Consider the following 19,391-nt stretch of genomic DNA (forward strand, 5'->3'; position numbering starts at 1 on the left):
TATTGAATGAACGATGCGATGAAATGCGAATTACCAACTATGCAACTAATGCAACTATACAATAATGGCGCTGTCGCCATTTTCTTTACTGCACTGTGACAAACTTCACATACATCATGTGTTTCTGTTTGCGCGAAAAACGTGTACAGTGAAATGAAATAAACGTGAATTGTAAAATGATTTTCTGAGGATATAATTATTAAAATGTCATTGTAAAGCATAAAAGTGAGTACTACTATTGTGTAATTATATTTTATGAGCCACGGAGTTGTAAAAAGTTGGAATATGGCACAAATTTCGAATTCTACTGTGTTTACAAACGATGCATCCTCTACTGGAGCTTCCGATCTTCTTCAACAAGCATTTCAGCAAGTTGTTGACGATGACGATCGCGACAATGAATTTGTCGCATTCTTACAAAACGACAACGATCCTGAAACCATTCATTTGACACCGGAACAAGCAGCAGCCTTAGGTCTAACCTTCGAGGTAAACTCTAACGAAGAGGTTATGTATCAACATGATCAAGATAATGCCACTTTACATACGCAAGAACATATTTCTACAAAAAATAACATTAGTATAGACCATCGAAATTCATTATCTCCTCAGAACTCTATAACCATTGATCAATTGAACTATCACCCAGAAGAAGTACAAAAATGTATTGATAATGATTTGATTAAAACAGAATGTATTGATTTCCAAGAATGGCATTTGCAAAAGGTTTCCGAGCATGAACGGCTTCGAAATCATGTAGTTGAAAGTGATTTATCGTTAGAAGAAATAAACCTGAATAACCAAAACCACAATTCTCAACAAATAATTCAACATCAAAATAATCTAATTCAACAAAATTCAGGTACACAGACAATAATTTTGGAACAAACTAAGGTACATGCAATAAAAGCAGATGTTGCGCATGTTAAGAACATCCATGAAAGTGATTTGCAATATACTATTGACAATAGTATAGCACAAAATCTTAATACAGTACCTCATTCTCAGGCGCAAATCTTACAAAAACTACCTGTGATTTTACCATCTTCACAATTTATTATAAAACCTGCACAAACTATACTAAAACCAACTAAAAACATTAGATTGCTTCAAGGTTCAAACAGACTTACTAACACAACAGTTAGTCCTATTCATAGTGTACATTCGCTCAATACTAGTTCAAATCCTAATTCTGTGTTATTATCAAAAGCTGCAATATTAAATAATTTATCGTCGCAAATAATAAAAGCTACCCCCATAACGGCTCAGTTGTTAAATACCAGTGGTATGTCTGCACAACTGTTAAATACTTCTCAAATTTTAACAAGTGCTTGTGAAATACAGAATCAGTCTGTCAATACAGCGCATATTACTAATGCTATAGTAAATACTACATCAGGAGCAACACAAAATCTTGTTACTTCACAAATACGTTTGTCACCAATTGTGAAAACATCGCAGCCTCTCCAGAGAGGAAATATTCAACAATATTTAACTCCAGTGCTAAAAGGTGCATCGAATGTAGTTTCAAAGTCTAATCAAATTTTAACTAATACCAGTGTAGCAGCAGCCATTCCTGCACAACTTCTAAAATCAGTGCAAATTCCTTCTCAGTTACTTAAAACAAAAGCCACAATTGGCAAGAAGACAATACCAACAACTGGAATACCAAAAACTACAATTAATTCTAATTCACCAGTTGTAGTTAGAACTACGTCGATTATTAAAACTCAAGATTTAAAAGCAGCAACAAGTTCCACATCGATCTTAAAACCAACACAAATGTCTTCAATGCCCATATCTATCTTAAAACCTCAAGCAAAAATGGCATTTAATAATTCGACTAAACAAAGTGTAACTATTGCAGCTCAAAATGTTTCTAATATCTTACATAACTCACAAAAAACACTTGTAACCCAACAAAATAGTACAGTTGATTGTGCCAAATCAGTACAAAATGAAACTATTAAACAAAAACTTAATCTTGTAGTAAATGGCACAAATCTTAAAGCACATAAAAAAACTAGAAGTGCTCCTATTAAATCTACATCACTAATAAATGAGTCTACAGATGCATCTAAACCATTAGGTTCTAGCGAAAATCCAATACAAATAGTTCAACAAGGTCAAACCTTTCATAGGTAAGTGTAATATATCCGTGTATGTATAATATTTTGAGTACTTGTTTCGTTTCCTGATATCATTTATATTTATTCTAGTATGCAACGTTTGACACCAACACAATTAAAGCAAATTGCTCATGTTTTGCAACAGCGTAGTCAAGAAGCAGCTGCCTCAAATGAAAAAGTTGTGTACAGGTTGGTGTATATCTATACACTTGTCATTTATCACAAATCTTGTACCTAAATTTTAATTCATATATGTATTCAGAGTTGTATTTCCTGAAGAACTGGATTTGCGACTTAGAAATCCGGGGAACTTGTTAAAAAATCGAGGCGGAAAAAGAGGTAGACCCAAAAAAAGTGCTATTAGACCTTCTCTACTTCCACCTAAACCACCACCGATTCCTGATGAAGAACAGGAAGAATTAAAGGTAGTTAATTTTTTACCAAATTATAATTGTCTTAATATTTTAACATGTTAACATTTTTTTCAGGATGAAAGGAAAAAGGTTGTAGCAAGAACACGTTCTGGTAGACTTTCTCGACCCCCTAGACATATGGTGCGAGATTACAAACATTTACATCATCTGGATTTCCTACAGCCTGATTTAGATGATTCAGATGGTGGTTATAGTGATTATAATACTAATAACGATAAACTTGAAGAAGAAGAATCACCTAAAGAATTATTAACAGGATTAGAAGTACCAAAAAGAAAAATATCAGATCACTTTAGGTGTCCTACGTGTAATAAAATATATTTAGGACGCACTCGTATGGCAAGACATTTTGAAATGCACCCTGATCATGGGAGTCCTGAGCAATTACCTCCTCCAACACCTGAACCTGAATTAAAGCAAAGTACAGGACAAGATCCCTTGAAACGTAAAGGGAAAAAGCGAGGCCCATGGGCTTATGTCACGCCAGAAGCTAAGTCAGAAAGACGTCAAATAAAATTAAGAGAAGCAATTTCTGTCTGTGAAGATCTCGAAATAATAAAAATAGCTGCAAAACCAGTACTTAACGCACAGTCATTATTTGATTTATTAGTACTAAAATCTGAAAATAATGTAAGAAATTTTTTGGACGAATTAAAAAAATTAATGGGTAAAATACGGGAAAAAGCTGGAAATATATTAACAATTGCAAATAATAATGAAGAATCAAATAAGGATTTAATTGATATCAGTGAAGAATCACTTTGTGATGCTTTAGGTCTTAATCCTGGTGTATATAGGATTAATAGTGATGCTCTGAAAAAGGTTGAAACTCCTGCTTGCAGCACATACGATACTGGAGAACCGCCTTTTAAACTCCAAAAAACAGATCATTCTGAAGATACTAAAGAAAATCTAGAAGAACGAATGTCTAGTGGTTTTTCAGAAAGTTCAGATCTCAGTGTCTCAGACTTTTTAACTGACAGAAGAACTGATCCAGTAACAAATCCTACTTGTCCAGAAGTGTTGTCAGCTTTAACATTAATGCGAAAAAATCCCAGTCCTTCAAATAATACAGAGAATAATAAATCGAACAATGTCTCAAAACTTTTAATTTCGAATCCAGAGATTCAAAGCCAAATTTCAGATAATCCTGGATTCCAAAAGGTGAATATTAATTCGTCAAAAGTTTCAAGTTATCAAAATACAGAGTCTCACAAAGAAAGATTTGCGAAACTAGGAAATAGTTTAAGATCGTCAAATTTTTGTAAAGTTGATGATAATTACGATCAATCTAAGTTAGAGCATATAGAGCAAGCTTTCATAAAATTGGAACCAACGGAACAGGGTTTTGTTAAGCTAGAAAACGGTGCTATGGGAACTTATCCAAAACAAGATACTCCAAATTTTGAAAAAATGCAAAATGGCTTGAGTAACTTGGAAAATGGATCTCAGAACTTTGCTAAAGGATTCCAAAAACTGGTGTCTAAAATAATTCCTATGACCTCTTCAGATATAAGTTGTGCTAAAACTCAATCAGCACCATTAGATACAGGTTCTTGTAAGATAATGCCTGCTACTTCTGGTTGTAAAATTTCAGATAGCATACCTATACTTCAGGATACAGTACCAATAATTTCCAATAATTGTGATACTAGCATATTTGGTAGTGCAGAAAATTTAGACATGTCAAAAATAGCTCACTACGATCATATTGCACATTTAGATATTTTAAATACAAGTGGAGTGATAGATAAAAACTTATTAATTGATGAAAAATTAGTTGAACAATTGCATCTAGTAGATCAATCAAATTTAGTTGATGAACTAGTTTCCGAACGATTAAAAAACATTATGCCAGATAATATTTTAGAAAACAATTTAATACCAAATAATTCAAATTTAGATACAGATCTCGATTTTGATGCATTAAGCGAAGAATTTAATAGAAATACCAGAAGTTGATTCTTGGATGCTTGTAAGCAACATGTTCCTAAACAAGTTGAAATAATGTGTATAGTGTATAAAACTACTGAACTTATACAATTATTTAAAATTGTATGCATATAATTACACAATGGTGTAGATATTTTTTTATAGAATTTTTGACAGTATCGCAATCAATGTATTACAATTTCCATATTTGAATGAAAAGTATCAATAGTAAAGTAATATAATATCTTATATTCTGGTATGTGTATGTAAATAAGACTGTTTTTATTATATTTATTACAAATAATGTATATTTCGTATGCGAGAAGGTCATACTAAGTTTAAGAACTGTAAGATTGTTATATAAAGGAGTACATAACCTTAACTTCCCTGTTTGATTCAGTATAAAAGAAATTTTTATTGGGATACATCAGTATTCTTTGTTTTTTGGTAAACAGTCTTTATAATTATACACATAGTGTAACTATTAGTTTCAATTTCAGATTCGTTTCTTGAAAAAGAAACTTATAATGGTACATTATTAAACCAGAAAATAAGAAACTAGACTTGGTAGAATTATACATTGAATATTATGAAATATAAAAATATAAGTTTTTTTGTAAATGTAAGTTTGCATAGATTAGTCATACAGTCAATTAGAAATATATTATCGTGACTTGTTCAGTTACAGTGCTACAGAGATGATGACCGTGCACAAATTACTTTGTTATTTAATTTTATCTTTTTATATTTAAGAATGCATTAATTTCTTAACAAGATACCATTTAATTATAGTGGATCCACAGATTGAAGAATAATAGTGAAATTATAATTATATTCTATTTAATAATTTCAATATAGCTGTAAAAAAATATTGAAAAAATGAAAATGCAATAACTTTGAAAATTAAAAGTAACTATGTATGAATTAAAGTGGATTGTTTACAGGCTTCATATAGAATATTAACTTTAAACATCAAGAAAATAATTCCATCCACATTGTTATAGCATTTATGTACAGCAAAAATGATTAATTTTGTATTTATCTGTAAATATGTATTATACATGTATAAGAAGTTATTGATATAATTAAACATTAATAATACCAGTAACCAACTAACTATACTAATCTCAATACATATTAATTTTGCAGGTTTGGTTTCTTGTATCTAAGATACATTTTCTAGAATCTGCATTTGCAAAGAAATTTACAGTACCTTTGTATTTGTCTATATTAATATTTCTTTGTGATCTCAGGTACCAATTGTAAACAAAATTTCATTGTTCACTATGAATATATGTATGTATATATTGTAAGTCAACACACACACACACATACACACACCATATTTTCCATATTTTTTTTTTCCGTTTTTGTGAAATTATACAAATGGTATTTGAACAACCACAAATAAATGAACATTCTATCAATCTTTGTTTTATTTCAATAGTTTTAAGTTATTGCATAATACAAAAACATAATCATAAACATCAAATCATTTTTAGAATAGAAAAATACTTACCAAAATATGTATCAACAATAACTACAACTATCTGTGTCCAGTTTCTATCAATAATGCTTCCAAAACTGTTGTTAGATTTAATGGCAATAATGGCTGATGTACCCAAGTAGCAAGGAATAGCATTTTCCAAGATTCCGTATAATAATGTGCTACATCTTCAAGAATTTTGCGCTTTACTTTAATCTCCTGAGAATATGCATTGTATATTAGTTCTGCTACTTGCCCTAAAAAAATTTACATATTCAACATAAGTGATTATGTATTTATGTATTAATTTCAATGAATCCTTTTAAAGTAGACAAATCAGTCAATTGTGAAATATATTTAATATATATTGCTTTTCATTTATAAAATATAATTATTTGTACCAAATGTTGCTACTGGCCATGTTGTAAATAATTTGTCCATATTTTTTTCTAATGATACTGTTATTTTCATGTGATGTGCAATCTTAGCAAGATTTTCCACAATGGTCTCCTATAAATAAATGTTGTTCTGTATTTTATTTACTTTAAATATGAAAATACTATTACCAGTGTATCGCAAACATGTTCCAAATTATCACATAATTCTTGAAGAGTCTGAGAATACGATTCATCTTGTTTCTCCAATGTTATATCTTTTAGTAATGACACTCCTTGTAAATGAGTTTCATTCCACTGTTGTATATTTGCATGAATGTCAGCAGCTAAATCTCGCACATGTCGAGCAGAACCTACCAAATTTTTTCCTTGAGCTGATTTTGCAGACAGAGATTCTATAATACGAGTTCAATTTGAAATATGATCTTATATTTTTAAACATATAAAATAACCTAATAAACATATCAAAATTAAAAAGTTTGAGTGCTTACTACTGACTGGAGAAAATTGTTTCTCACTCATCATTTCCATGAAAGTTTTTTCGTAATGTTGGCCACTGAGATAAAATTGAATTTTTTAATTATATGTATGATACATGTAAGCACAATTTAACAATTACATAATAGAATGAGTATGTCTATCAGTATCCACATATAATCAAAATTACGATAAAATTAAAACATCTAGGTTCATACAATTTATAATTGTTACATGTCCGAGATTTTTACAATACATAGAACGTCTATCTATACATGCATGTATACATGTGTAGGATCAATTGTGGACTTGTATATTCATCAAAGATCAGAAATAAAGGTCAAATTTTCTATTTACATATATATTGATGTATATTCGAGACAAACCCTTATCGGGTGATTATTATTAAATACAGTATTTTTAATAAGAAGTAACCAATGACAATAATGCTTCCATTAAGAATATCTAACCATTCACTTATAAAAAGTAAAAGATAAGCATAGAATGAAAAAATTCTTATGCCATTTTAAAGTAGATTTCCTTATGTTAGACGAACAATGAAATCTTGGATCATATATACCTCGCAAATTTGCGCAAAATGTATAGAAAAATTTGTTTGTTTTAAAAATATAATAGTGATAGGATACAGATGGCGCGCGTGTTGTGATACATGTTCAATTATGCGGTAAAATCGAAATGGAAACTGTAATTTTTCGCGCAATCTTATACAAGTTAACAAATAGAAGATATTATTGAAAATAATGAATTATATATCATCCTTTTTGTTATGAACGTGCGAGTCATGTAAGATTCAATAACAATTACCGGATGAATGTTTTCTAGATCCACTGTATAAATTATAAAATACGAGCCTATGGAAACAATTTATAACGAAGACAATATGTACACTGTTTTGCACAGCAACCTTTTTGTAGAATTTCCAAATACAAGTCCATAATGACACAGAAGAAATCATTTGAAATATTCTTTTTGCAGAAATTACGATGGATAATACATGCTATCCATCGGAGAGTGTTGACTCTTAAGAGTCATTAAGAGTTTTCCATTAAATGAACTCTTGACAGGAAAAGCCTCCAGTTAGCATCAGACATAAGTAGGTGTTCAGCTCGATATTTTAAAAGATTAATGAAAAGTACTAGGTAATTAAATGTTGATAAAAATTTTTATTTCCAATATGCTAGTGGCTCAAAACACACTGCATGCACCCATTAAAAGATGACTGGTTTTTAATACCACGTACGTACCAGGCAAAGGTAGATTTATATTCGAATGGAAAGGTATTTAAACGTAATTATACATCGAAAGAATCGATAAGTACTATCAGCCCTGTTAGAAAATACTTTTATTATTACAGGATCGGTGCAAAGGGACAGGCTACTGTCGGATACATCGCGGTGTCGTCGGCTCTGTTGCTTTTGTTCGGAGAACGGCCGGGGAACAACAAGGTCACGCAGGTAAAATGGCAGTCGTCGAGTGGACTCCGACCGCGTCTCGATTATAAGCTCGCGGCTCTCAAAAATTACAGGAACACTCGCCTAATCGTGAAACAGTAAAAGCACGTCGAGATTCCGAGGAACCGTGTTTCGAAAGAGTCTCTCGATCGCCGTTTGTGCGTGTCGCATAGACACTGACCGCGAGTCGCGAACGATCTGGTTCAGGTATTCCAAACCGGAGTCTGGTCGCGGTAAACGTGAACGATTCACGGTCTCTCGCATTCCGCGAATCGCTTAAGATACTACCTGGCGCGGAACTGTTGAAAATCGCTCCGATGGAGATCGATTAGAGAGACAGGGCGAAGTACTCGAACCGTTTCTCGTCCCGAGAGGGAAAAGGGGATCTCGAGCCGGAGAACGGGCCCGTCGTCTCGAGGGTTTGGGCGTTTGATTTTTCGGCGACAAACTCGCGGGTAGGGAATTCCGATTGTACATCTCTCTTCAGAGCGCGGCGCACGCGAGACGATAGTGATTCGACGAGTGACGTAACTACGCGGCATGATAATACATACGGATATTAGTCGCTCGCGTCCACGATCAGATAAACGAACCGAAATTGTGCACGAAGTTCGACGATTCGTATCGGAGTACGTATCCGATAATAGGTTCAGTTCGTGTCCGATCCTCTGCGCGAAATCTCGCTGGCAACGATGAAAATGGAGGTAAGTGCGCGTACATATACGCGCGTGTACCGTCCGTCAGACAGGTATATCGTTCTATCAATATTTATGCTTGTCCAATGTAAATCACGGTTCGAACCGATCGACGGTACTTGTAGATAATAACTGGACGCAGATACGTAAACGAGACCTCTGATCACTCGAGGAAAGACCGTTTCTAATTATCTGTCGTCGCTGTACCAAACGGTGTAACGCGTTTGAAAAAGTGCCTCCGGAGCATTTCGATCTTTTCTTCGTTCGAACGAAAGATACGCGAATTCACACGTGCCACCGTAGTGGTGCTCTCGAAAGACTGGTTAGACGGCTATTTAAATCAGTTTGTACGTGATTTTCGCACAGGAATATTCTCGCGGAAAGTTCTGTTTCCAATGTCGACAACTCAGATATTAGGACATTAATGTATTTTTTATTTATCTTTAAACGCAGAACCACCACCTTCTCGGTTGCACTACGATCGTTAGAACGCCCGGATGGCTTTAATTCTACTCGCGCGTGCAATCGTACGCGTTTGTAAAGGGGAACCGGTACATTTTTTTTTAAGTATCTGTAATCAATTACAATACGGAGTTCCTTGATACTCCAATAAATTGTCAACAACCGAGTGTTTATTAAATTCGAACCGCGTAATTATCGCGTTTGAAGGTCTCGTGCATATAAGCAGGGAGTCGAGATCGATACGTTTCGATCACGGTCACGATCACGGTCATCGAGACGACCGAAATGGGATACACGGTCGTTCCAACAAGGTTTCTTCAGAGAACTCCCAAATTCTCGATCGTATTCGTAACGAATAAGAGTTTTCTCTTAACTCGAACTGGTGAGAAAATTTGTCTTTTCTAAATTCGAAGATACACGAAGACTCGTTTGTTTTCCAATGTACCAGGTGCGATCTTTACGGGGGGTGGGGAGGGGGGATGTCGTACAGTTCAACGAAGACGAGAAAAGAATTTTTTACCGTTCATTTTTACCATTTATCATTGATAATCGCGGCCTGAACATTCTGTTATCTCTGGTTGAAATTGAGTACATCATCGGGCAGGAATTTCGAGTCGACCATCGGTATAAACGGAAACCCGGGGGGTTACATTGGCAGAAGAAAAGAGGGGCAGAAAGATCTGTGGCCCATTTTTTTTAGAAAGGAAACAGGCACGGGTACAGTTAAGCAGCCACGCTAGTTGCTGTTCAGTTTTCAATGAATAACATTCCTGACTGCTGACCAACTACAGCTGCTCAACTGGAAACCCTTCGAGAACCCGTTTCAGTAATATTCGGTTCCTACGCGGAAGTGCGAACGAAACACCTGAGCAAGCTTGCTTCCTTCTGTCAGCCACGAAAGTCTTCTATCCTCCTTTTCGGTCATCCGAACGTCGATGTATGTACTTAGATCCGCGTGTGTGCGATCGAAAGATCCCGTGATCATGCATACCATAGCTAAGCTTGATTGTCTCCGAACGCTTAAGATTGTGACAAAAATAACAAAACTGCATCCATTTCAGAATAAGTAGTGTCACCCGATCATCCTTTTATTAATCAAAAATATTTTACTCGCTATTCCTGATTGAAAATGCTACAATATTTCGATTTAAACGTCTCTATTTAACTATGAATACATTGTTAGTACGCGTTTGCGTTGATACGGTTGAGACTGTGATAAAATAACAAAACTGTATCTATTTCAGAATAAGTAGTATCACCCGATCATCCGTTTATCAACCAAAAATATTTGACTCGCTATTCCTGATTGAAGATGCTACAATATTTCGATTTCAACGTTTCTATTCAACCATGAACACATTGTTAGTACGCATTTACATTTGTAGTGACACAGTTTAGAATCAAAAAATTGCTATCGGTTGTGATATTAATTGATAAAGCTAGATTAAGAACCAGTCAGCGAAGAAATACCATTCACTTTCTTCCGTATCATCGAGTGTTGTTATACATATAGGGAGAATCGATAAGTTTAAAATTACAATTTACGTTAGGTTCTCGTTCGGTGACATTGTGATCGCATAATCAGGTATAATACGGTGGGGAGTTTTTTACTTTTCGTGAAAGTGAAGCGAAGGAGGACACCGAACGTTCGCAAAAAAACAGACGTGTCGATATTTAGAGAAATACAGTAAATAAACATTTACTGTTAACTTCGATTCCATTTTGTTGCATACAAAGGCGGAGCACAGGTTGGAGCAGCTGAAGAAGGCGACGGACAGAATACAAAAGGAGATCGAAGAGGTCACGGAGAGGGAGCACGAGTTACGAAACGTGGGTAGCATTAAGACCACATCCCACGAGACGGTGGATTCCAAGGTACATTTGAACCTCGTCGTAAATACTTACACGCACCGTGCACGTAAACATGTATATATTCATGTTGGCCATGCTCAAGGTCGTTGAACGCAAGAAAGAAAAAGTAAACGGCTGACGTGCCTACGTATTCCTTATAGGAACGAAATGCATCGGATAGCGTACATGCCCATGAACGTCGAGGACGATTATACGTAGTTACTGATTTAATGACTCCTCGAGTGTCGCGACCCACATACACAATCTCGTTAGACGCGTAACAAGAATTCTTTGTGGAACATTTAGATCCGAAGTAGCTGCCTTTTCTTCGTTTTTTTAGTAACGATGGACCTGCTCGCGTTATAATATTTAATATTCTCTCATTCATCGCCTACATTAAAATGTACTAAACAATTGAAACTAAAGTACTAATCACAGGGTATCTACGTGCCTGTGTATTTAAAAATAAAAATATTCTGTCATTACACAGTCGTCGAATACAATATACGAATATTTCTAAGCGTTTGGCTACAAATAAAATATTACGTTCGCTAAACAACCCGAGAAATGTAAATTTATTTTGTCTATTGTGCGCGTTTTTCATAATATGACTTTTCGATGAAAATATCTTATCTGCTGATATGTTAAGGCAAATATGATACTGTTTTCCACGTAACAGCCTTCTAGCTCGTGACGGCCATTGTAACTGATAATACATAATAGTTAAAAATACAGTTCCCGTTTAGTCTACCTTTACTATAATGATAGTGCAGTTACAGATACAAAGGTTGTTTTAACTTTCATGTATCATACTTTTTTTATGGAATCATAAAAGTATTCCAAGAATGGCGTGAAGAAATAATCCTTGATTTTTTTGAGTAGATTTCAAATTAAATCCAAGATTACTATTTCAGTGTAAGAAATCGCATCAGGTGACTTGGTTGGCACCAAGCCTTGTGACATATTTATTTCGTACTTGAAAAAATTTCTCATTCGTCGAAAATATAATGTGTTAGGTGATAATAGATTCAACGGGATTGTTAAAAAATGATTGTGTGACAGGTGAGACGCATGCCGCAAGCTTTAGCTTCGGGTAAATTGAAGAGGACAACGTCCACGCCGCAGATCCTGGAAACGGTCAGTCTAACACCGTTGACGCCATCCTTAACGCCAAAGATGACGAACGGAGTGATATCCAGCCGCACCACGCCGACACCTTTGCGTTTTGCGACAACGCCCAGTCAGAAAGGGCTGATGCACAGGTTTCTCGCCACTCGTGGGAAAATCTATAAACCAAAATCTCCCGTTAACGATGTACTGATGCCGGCCACGACACCCGCCATCGCACTCAACCCGTTGAGCATCAAGACCTTCAACAGGAGTCCAGACATTCAACTTGAACCGGATGACGAACCCAAGAAACCCCCGATTAGAAAAGGATATGTACCAGTAGAAGAAAAAATTCAGAAGGAGTTACACGAAATGAAAGAGCGAGAAAATGAACTTAGGTAGGAATTTACTTTCTTAAATACACAATTACTTGCTTCTTTCTTTTGTTTTAATATAATTAATGACAGTCGTATTCGTTCCATTTATTATTAAAAAAAAACAATAATTTTCTTATTCCATTTTACATCAAGGAATTACGAATTTAATTCATTGGCATATTTTAGCGACGTATCGTTTGTTATTTAATTAAATATAATAAATATATCACGTTTTTGTTACATCTATTGTCCGAATAATACAAAGAGTACATGGAGTAATGACATTGTTGAGCTCTAATTTAAAAATTACATTAACTCTATCGACTATCGAAATCCAATAATTATTTTAATGTTTTATTTTACGTTAACGATATTTCTAATATGAATTTTGATTTTAATTGAACATTACTGGATCAAATACGGTTGAGGTAAATTACTATGGTAATATGGGTGTGTATAAGTACTGAAATAAATTATATACGTATAAAATAATACATAAGGAATTGGATTTCTAGATTAATGCGATCGCAGATGTTGGCAAAGTCTCAACCGAATCTTTTGGACATTGGAAATGATAATGATTCTGATATTTATGATGGTTCGAGTTCGTTACGAAGCGGTACTTCGTCGAACACGTTAAACGAAGATGAAATAGAGAAAGAGAGCAAAGGAAAACATAAGGTATTAATATTTTCTAGAAGTAACACTAATATTATCTAGATGTATTCGTAATGTACCTAATCTACACAGTTATCAGTAATTACTATTCCACTAAATTGTTACGATCTAATGTTAAACGGAATTTTACGACGTATAAGGATGTTCATTTGGAAACTTTACATCTAAATATCTCAATAATAACACATTTTTGAAAAATATGTTGAATACAAAATGTTTTCAGTTTCAAGGGAGAAACATAACTGTCTTATCAATTTTATATTTGTTGAACGTTTTCAAGGTTATTTGAAGGTCAACTTTGCTTTTTTAAATAGAAGCCTGTATTTTTATTTACAGATTCTTATTCTACGGGAAAGAAGAAGAAACTTTTAAATGAGACATTTTCTTATCAGACTATATGTTAAAAATATATTTAATAAAATGAAAAATTTGTTCAGTTTCCTTACTCCCGAATTAGAGGATGGAAAATTAAGTTATGCAGACGAAATTTTTTTAATTTTTCGGTGATTAAATGATGATAATGTTAAAATGAATAACAATTACATTATTTATAAAGTTCTGCACGTTTCATGTGTATTTTTTTTGTATGAACAGAAAATCACAATAAAATGCATTTGAAGTTCATTATTTTTCATACCCTTTCACCTCGTATGGTTAACTTCTTAAATGTCTAAAAACGTAGATGATGTATATAATTTTAGAGTACAATGTAAATACGTATATTACGTTGAATTCAATGTAACAGTATAAAACGAATTTTGCTAATGCCTTAGAAACTAATAATCGACCGGAAATGTTATCAGAGGAAAAAGTTATTTAAAATTTCATCCCTTATGACATATTTGAAAATCATTTAAATCGGTGAAAATTGACCTTTAAATACTTAAAAACGTTCAATAAATAAAAGATAAATATGACAGTATTTTTTTTTATTTTAGAAAATTAACATATTTGTAGAAAATGTATTGTTTTCTAAATACATATGTATAAAATTTCTAAACGAACATTCTATATAAAGAATTATTTAGTGCACATTGCAACTAATTTAAATGACATTCAATTATTTACAGCCTAATCCACGACGTCGAAGCACCCTGATAGCACAATGGGAAAATTTGATAGCTGCAAAAAAAGAATCTAATGATAATGGTAATGACAATGACTTGAACTTTTGAAATGTTTCTACATTTTGTAAAAAATAAGTAATCAACTCAATCCTCGCTTTTGAACTGTTATGTTTTAAGTTGTTCTTAGAGTGAGTCAAATAGATAGCATAAACCTTAAAAAGTATGCTAGCCTTTCATTCTTAAAATATGTATTTTTTTTATGCTGATACAAATCAGTTCTACTCATCTGTTCAATTTGCGAGTTAATTTATTTAATATCATAGGAGATATTTATTAAAAAATGAAAGCATTATCTGATTGATGTGTTTTCTTTCTTTTAAAGCTTTCAGTATTAAAAAACTGGCTACTATAAAATAAATGTATTACTTCCTTCGTTTGGATTAAAAAATATTACTAAGTCTTATAAGTATATATTTAATGTATGTGTTTGTTAATTGTAACATATTTTTTGGTATATACTATACATTCACATGTAAATGATCACAGATTCTTAAGAATCACATTGTAACATGTAATAATAACTATAAATTGCATAAGCAAGAATATACAGGGTGTTCGGCCACCCCTGGGAAAAATTTTAATGGGGGATTTTAGGGGTCAAAATAAGACGAAAATCAAGAATACCAATTTGTTGATGGAGGCTTCATTAAAAAGTTATTGACGTTTAAAGTACGAATTTTTTTACGACCGTACTGAATTTTTTTCTCGAAAATGCGCAAGATTTCGAGGGTATGTCTATTCACCAAAAATGATTGTAATTGACCCCCGCAACCGAAAATAATTTTTCCAAAACGATTAGAAATTTTTTTTTTTCGTCGAAAAATTTTACACCTTCTCGAATTTTTTTCTCGAAACTGAGTAGGATTTCGGGGGTATGTCTGTTAACCAAAAATGATTGTAATTGACCCTCGCAACTGAAAATAATTTTTTTAGAACGATTTGAAATTTTTGAATTTAATTGTTAATAACTTTTTAACGAAGCCTCCATCAACAAATTGGTATTCTTGATTTTCGTCTTATTTTGGCCTCTAGAATCCTCTATTAAAATTTTTCCCAGGGGTGGCCGAACACCCTGTATATTGCATACTTAATTAATTGTAAAGAATAGTTATATTTGATATATTTTGTATATGTAACAGTACAGTTTAAGTATTACTGATAAAAAGCACTTTATACAATTTTTATCAAATTAATAAAATATGTGTCTTGAAACTTGTCTTTTTCTTTTCCCTTAAATAAAATTGTAACAAATATCTGTTGTAGATATTTATTATATACAATAGTAAAATATAATTCAAAACTTTTTTCTATATGTATATACGGATTAAATACCAAACACATGTATACATATAGGCATTTATTAACCTAATCTATACTAAAATGTAAACATTGCATAATTAGTATACATGTATTTTTTGAATTTCGTATTATTTTGTAATACATTGAAATAATAGTTTCATATAATTATTCTCTATGACAATATTTAAGGACCGGTCTATTTGGTACTTGTAAACAATTGTCATTAATTTTTGAAAAGTCCATTTATATAAAAACAAAATTGTACCCTATACTTTATGAAAATATTATTATTAAATTGAGACAATTTTAACAATATTATACAACTTACATATACATAAATTCGTATCATGAGTTCCAGCAGCATGCCTTTCTTACTAGGTGTCAACTAACGAACGTAAATTATATGTTGATGTTTTTTTCACGAAACAATGAATAATTTAAATACAACGAAAAAAATGGACGAAGAAATCGAAATTTTATTATTAACAAATTATGTTAAAAATGAAGGTAAGCAAAAAATAATTTTAAATACTATGAATACATTCATGTGTAGCATTAGGTTATATCCTATCTTTTATATTTTTGGAGATTTTCCTTTATTGACAATTGTCTTCATTTTAGTTTCTGAAATACCACTTTGCATACAAAATATATTAAATGGGAGATATGAAGATGTCATAAATAGTGAATTATGTTCAAATTTGGTTAAACCATATGATAATAATGATTTTTACAAGCTGATACATAACAGCATAGAAGAAGATGTTACCTTGCATAATTCTTGGCTATGTGTTGGCATAGCTTCTTTATTGTATTTTATACAATGTAATTGGACAGGATTACAAAACAATAAAGACACTGATTGGTTAAAAAGTCAGGAAAAGAGTGCACTTCAAGATTTATCTTTACACGACGAATGCAATAAAAATACAAAAAAGCCAGAGCTTCTTTATTTTTCCAAAATAATATTTTCAAACGAAATATTGCAAAACACTTATGAGAGTTGTATTTGGTGGTTATTTAGAGCAAATCTTTTACATCAATATGTGTTGAATGAATGTTCTGGGATAATATTTAATGAGACAGAAGAATTAATTAATAGAATAAGGGATTTATCTATATTAAAAAACAACCACTGTAAAACCCTATTTTTTATTGAAGTAGCACAATTTTACTTTTATTATAGAAGAATTCAAAATTCAGAAAAATATCTTGACCTTGCACAGGAAACAGCAAAATTAAGTTTAAGTCTTGAAGGTGCTCTAGGTAAACGTACAAAATATCAAGATGAAAACAAGGCTCAGCTATACTTAAAGACAGATCTAAAAAAAGATCAATTTGCTTCAAGATATTGTGAAAATGTACCGAAATCTCTTGATCTGAATGATGAAATTAGATTAGAACACATTGAATTTTCAGAAAATGTAGAAAATACCCAATTAGGTGGTGTAGAGGAAGCTATTGTATTAACAAAATAGTAAGAATATAGTTTAGCTTTTTATCAAATTATATTTATAGGAAGAAATACATTCTAATGTAAATCTTACTTTTAATAGTGTTCAATTACAGTTATCATTACCAAAGGATAAATTAATAGATGAAGAAGTTAAACCTTATCTGACTGTAGGTATTATTATTATTTGATTCTTATATTACCAAATTACTAAGAGTAATTGTTGAATAGGTTGTGATAGACAATACAAAAAATTGGTCTTTAAAAATGTCTGCTCTTTATTATCGTTGTTTATTGGAATCTGTTGATAAGAGAACTGTTGAAAGATCAATGATGCAGATGGAATATTTAATACATGAATTAAAAAATACAAAAGTTTCTGTTGTGTACAAAATGGATATGTTTTTTACAAGTGGCCTTAGGCCTATTTGGGTCTTAGAACAAACATGGGCACATTTAATGCTAAGTCTTGGATTGGTGAAAGGAGCTTTAGATGTTTTTTTAAAGCTTCAGCTATGGGAAGATGTAATTACTTGTTACAATATATTGGAATTAAAACATAAGGTACAGTTACCTATTAACTTATATCATGTTTTTTGTGTACATACACACAAAATAGATATTTTATAAATATTTTGTTACTAATTCTAGGCAGCAGAAATAATTTATCAAGAGATATCTAAAAAACCAACTGTTCTGTTATGGTGTTTACTTGGTGATGCAACTCAAGATCCAAATCATTATGAGACAGCATGGAAATTATCTAATGAAAAAAGTAGCAGAGCCCAAAGACATTGGGGACTGTTTTACTTTGCAAAGAAAAATGTAAGTGTAAAAATAACCAATATAAAATTCAAATTTTTATTTATTACACAGTAGTACAATTAAATGTATAAAATCACTTCATCTTTATAGTATGAGGAGGCTATACCACATTTAAAATTATCAGTCGAATTAAATAATATCCAAGAAAACGTTTGGATGAGGCTTGGATTTGCAGCTTTGCAGACAGAGAATTGGAAATTGGCAGCAACAGCATATAGACGTTACTGTGCTTTGGAACCATCAGTTTGTATAACTTTGTATTATTTCTAATTTTAATACAGAATATTTTATATTTTATAATTTTATAAAATAATTATAGACGTTTGAGGCATGGAATAACTTGGCAAAAGCTTATATAAAACTTGGTGATAAAACAAGGGCTTGGAAAACCCTTCAAGATGCTATAAAATGCAATTATGATAGTTGGCAAGTTTGGGATAATTTAATGATTGTCAGCATTGATTTAGGACACTTTTCAGAAGTACGTACATGTAATAATTTTTTATACAGTATACTAATTTTTAATTTTCATAGGTAATTCGATGTTACCATCGTATTTTGGATCTTAAGAATCATCATTTAGATGTGCAAGTTCTTGATATATTAACTCATGCTATATTAAATAACATAAATGATTCAGATGGGAATCCTGCACAAAGATTGCTTCCAAAAGCTTTAGAGTTATTTGGAAGAATTAGTTCCTCCATACTTAATAATCCACATATTTGGAGAATGTATGGTCAGCTTACTGCTCTTAAAAAAACAGATATCGATGATGAAAAAGCAGTGAAATACTTGCAGCAAGCACACCGTGCTGCAGTTTCAGATCCCAAATGGTTTCAACATGAAGAATCAATTCAAAGTGTGTTGCAATTATGTTGTGTATTAGCAGAAATGAATTTACATTGTGCTTCCACTAGTGAAATTAAAAAACAAAGGTCATTGATGGGAAGTGTAAAGTTATCTCTTCAAGGAGTAGTAAAGAAAGTTAAAGATCAAGAATATAATAATAAAAATATTCCTGTACATTTGAAGAAAGTTGAAGAATATTTAACTATTGTAACAAATAAATTAGAAGAAATAAAATTGACAAATTAAACACATTAAATATGTATATTTATTACGTGAATACAGTCGTCTCGGAAAGTAAACTAACGATCAATATATGCCGATAAAATAGTAAAATATA

General features: G+C 32.2%; 4 protein-coding genes across 10 annotated transcripts; 3 read left to right on the plus strand and 1 right to left on the minus strand.

The window, feature by feature from the left end:
• The first annotated feature begins 109 nt into the window (after positions 1-109).
• On the plus strand, positions 110-4,780 carry LOC143351975 (uncharacterized). Its single transcript, XM_076784131.1, has 4 exons — positions 110-2,141; positions 2,220-2,318; positions 2,392-2,554; positions 2,618-4,780. The coding sequence occupies exons 1-4, from the start codon at positions 256-258 to the stop codon at positions 4,523-4,525; spliced, it is 4,056 nt and encodes a 1,351-aa protein (XP_076640246.1). The 5' UTR covers positions 110-255; the 3' UTR covers positions 4,526-4,780.
• A 449-nt stretch (positions 4,781-5,229) lies between these two features.
• LOC143351980 (cyclin-dependent kinase 2-interacting protein-like) lies at positions 5,230-7,780 on the minus strand. Of its 5 annotated transcripts, none has more exons than XM_076784146.1 (6): positions 7,679-7,780; positions 6,868-6,932; positions 6,548-6,771; positions 6,383-6,491; positions 6,015-6,238; positions 5,429-5,537 (listed from the first exon to the last, which is right to left on the minus strand). In XM_076784146.1, exons 2-5 carry the CDS (start codon positions 6,905-6,907, stop codon positions 6,042-6,044), a joined length of 570 nt encoding a protein of 189 aa, XP_076640261.1. In that variant the 5' UTR covers positions 6,908-6,932; positions 7,679-7,780; the 3' UTR covers positions 5,429-5,537; positions 6,015-6,041. The 5 variants fall into 5 exon arrangements, with proteins under 5 accessions (XP_076640259.1, XP_076640261.1, XP_076640263.1 ...); XM_076784148.1 differs by lacking the exon at positions 7,679-7,780 and adding an exon at positions 7,434-7,470; XM_076784145.1 differs by lacking the exon at positions 7,679-7,780 and adding an exon at positions 6,996-7,172.
• A 348-nt stretch (positions 7,781-8,128) lies between these two features.
• Mdu (mitotic spindle positioning protein meduse) lies at positions 8,129-15,823 on the plus strand. Of its 3 annotated transcripts, none has more exons than XM_076784141.1 (6): positions 8,129-8,151; positions 8,229-8,328; positions 11,220-11,357; positions 12,396-12,841; positions 13,336-13,501; positions 14,569-15,823. In XM_076784141.1, the coding sequence occupies exons 1-6, from the start codon at positions 8,144-8,146 to the stop codon at positions 14,671-14,673; spliced, it is 963 nt and encodes a 320-aa protein (XP_076640256.1). In that variant the 5' UTR covers positions 8,129-8,143; the 3' UTR covers positions 14,674-15,823. The 3 variants fall into 3 exon arrangements, with proteins under 3 accessions (XP_076640256.1, XP_076640257.1, XP_076640258.1); XM_076784142.1 differs by lacking the exon at positions 14,569-15,823 and adding an exon at positions 13,835-14,116; XM_076784143.1 differs by lacking the exons at positions 8,129-8,151; positions 8,229-8,328 and adding an exon at positions 8,361-9,029.
• Positions 15,824-16,141: 318 nt separating this feature from the next.
• On the plus strand, positions 16,142-19,310 carry LOC143346833 (tetratricopeptide repeat protein 27-like). Its single transcript, XM_076775350.1, has 8 exons — positions 16,142-16,431; positions 16,546-17,401; positions 17,481-17,547; positions 17,609-17,941; positions 18,029-18,202; positions 18,293-18,445; positions 18,522-18,683; positions 18,737-19,310. Exons 1-8 carry the CDS (start codon positions 16,353-16,355, stop codon positions 19,298-19,300), a joined length of 2,388 nt encoding a protein of 795 aa, XP_076631465.1. The 5' UTR covers positions 16,142-16,352; the 3' UTR covers positions 19,301-19,310.
• The last annotated feature ends 81 nt before the right edge of the window (positions 19,311-19,391 follow it).

Source organism: Colletes latitarsis, chromosome 2 (genome assembly GCF_051014445.1).
Source record: "Colletes latitarsis isolate SP2378_abdomen chromosome 2, iyColLati1, whole genome shotgun sequence".
Classification (NCBI taxonomy): Eukaryota; Metazoa; Arthropoda; class Insecta; order Hymenoptera; family Colletidae; genus Colletes; species Colletes latitarsis.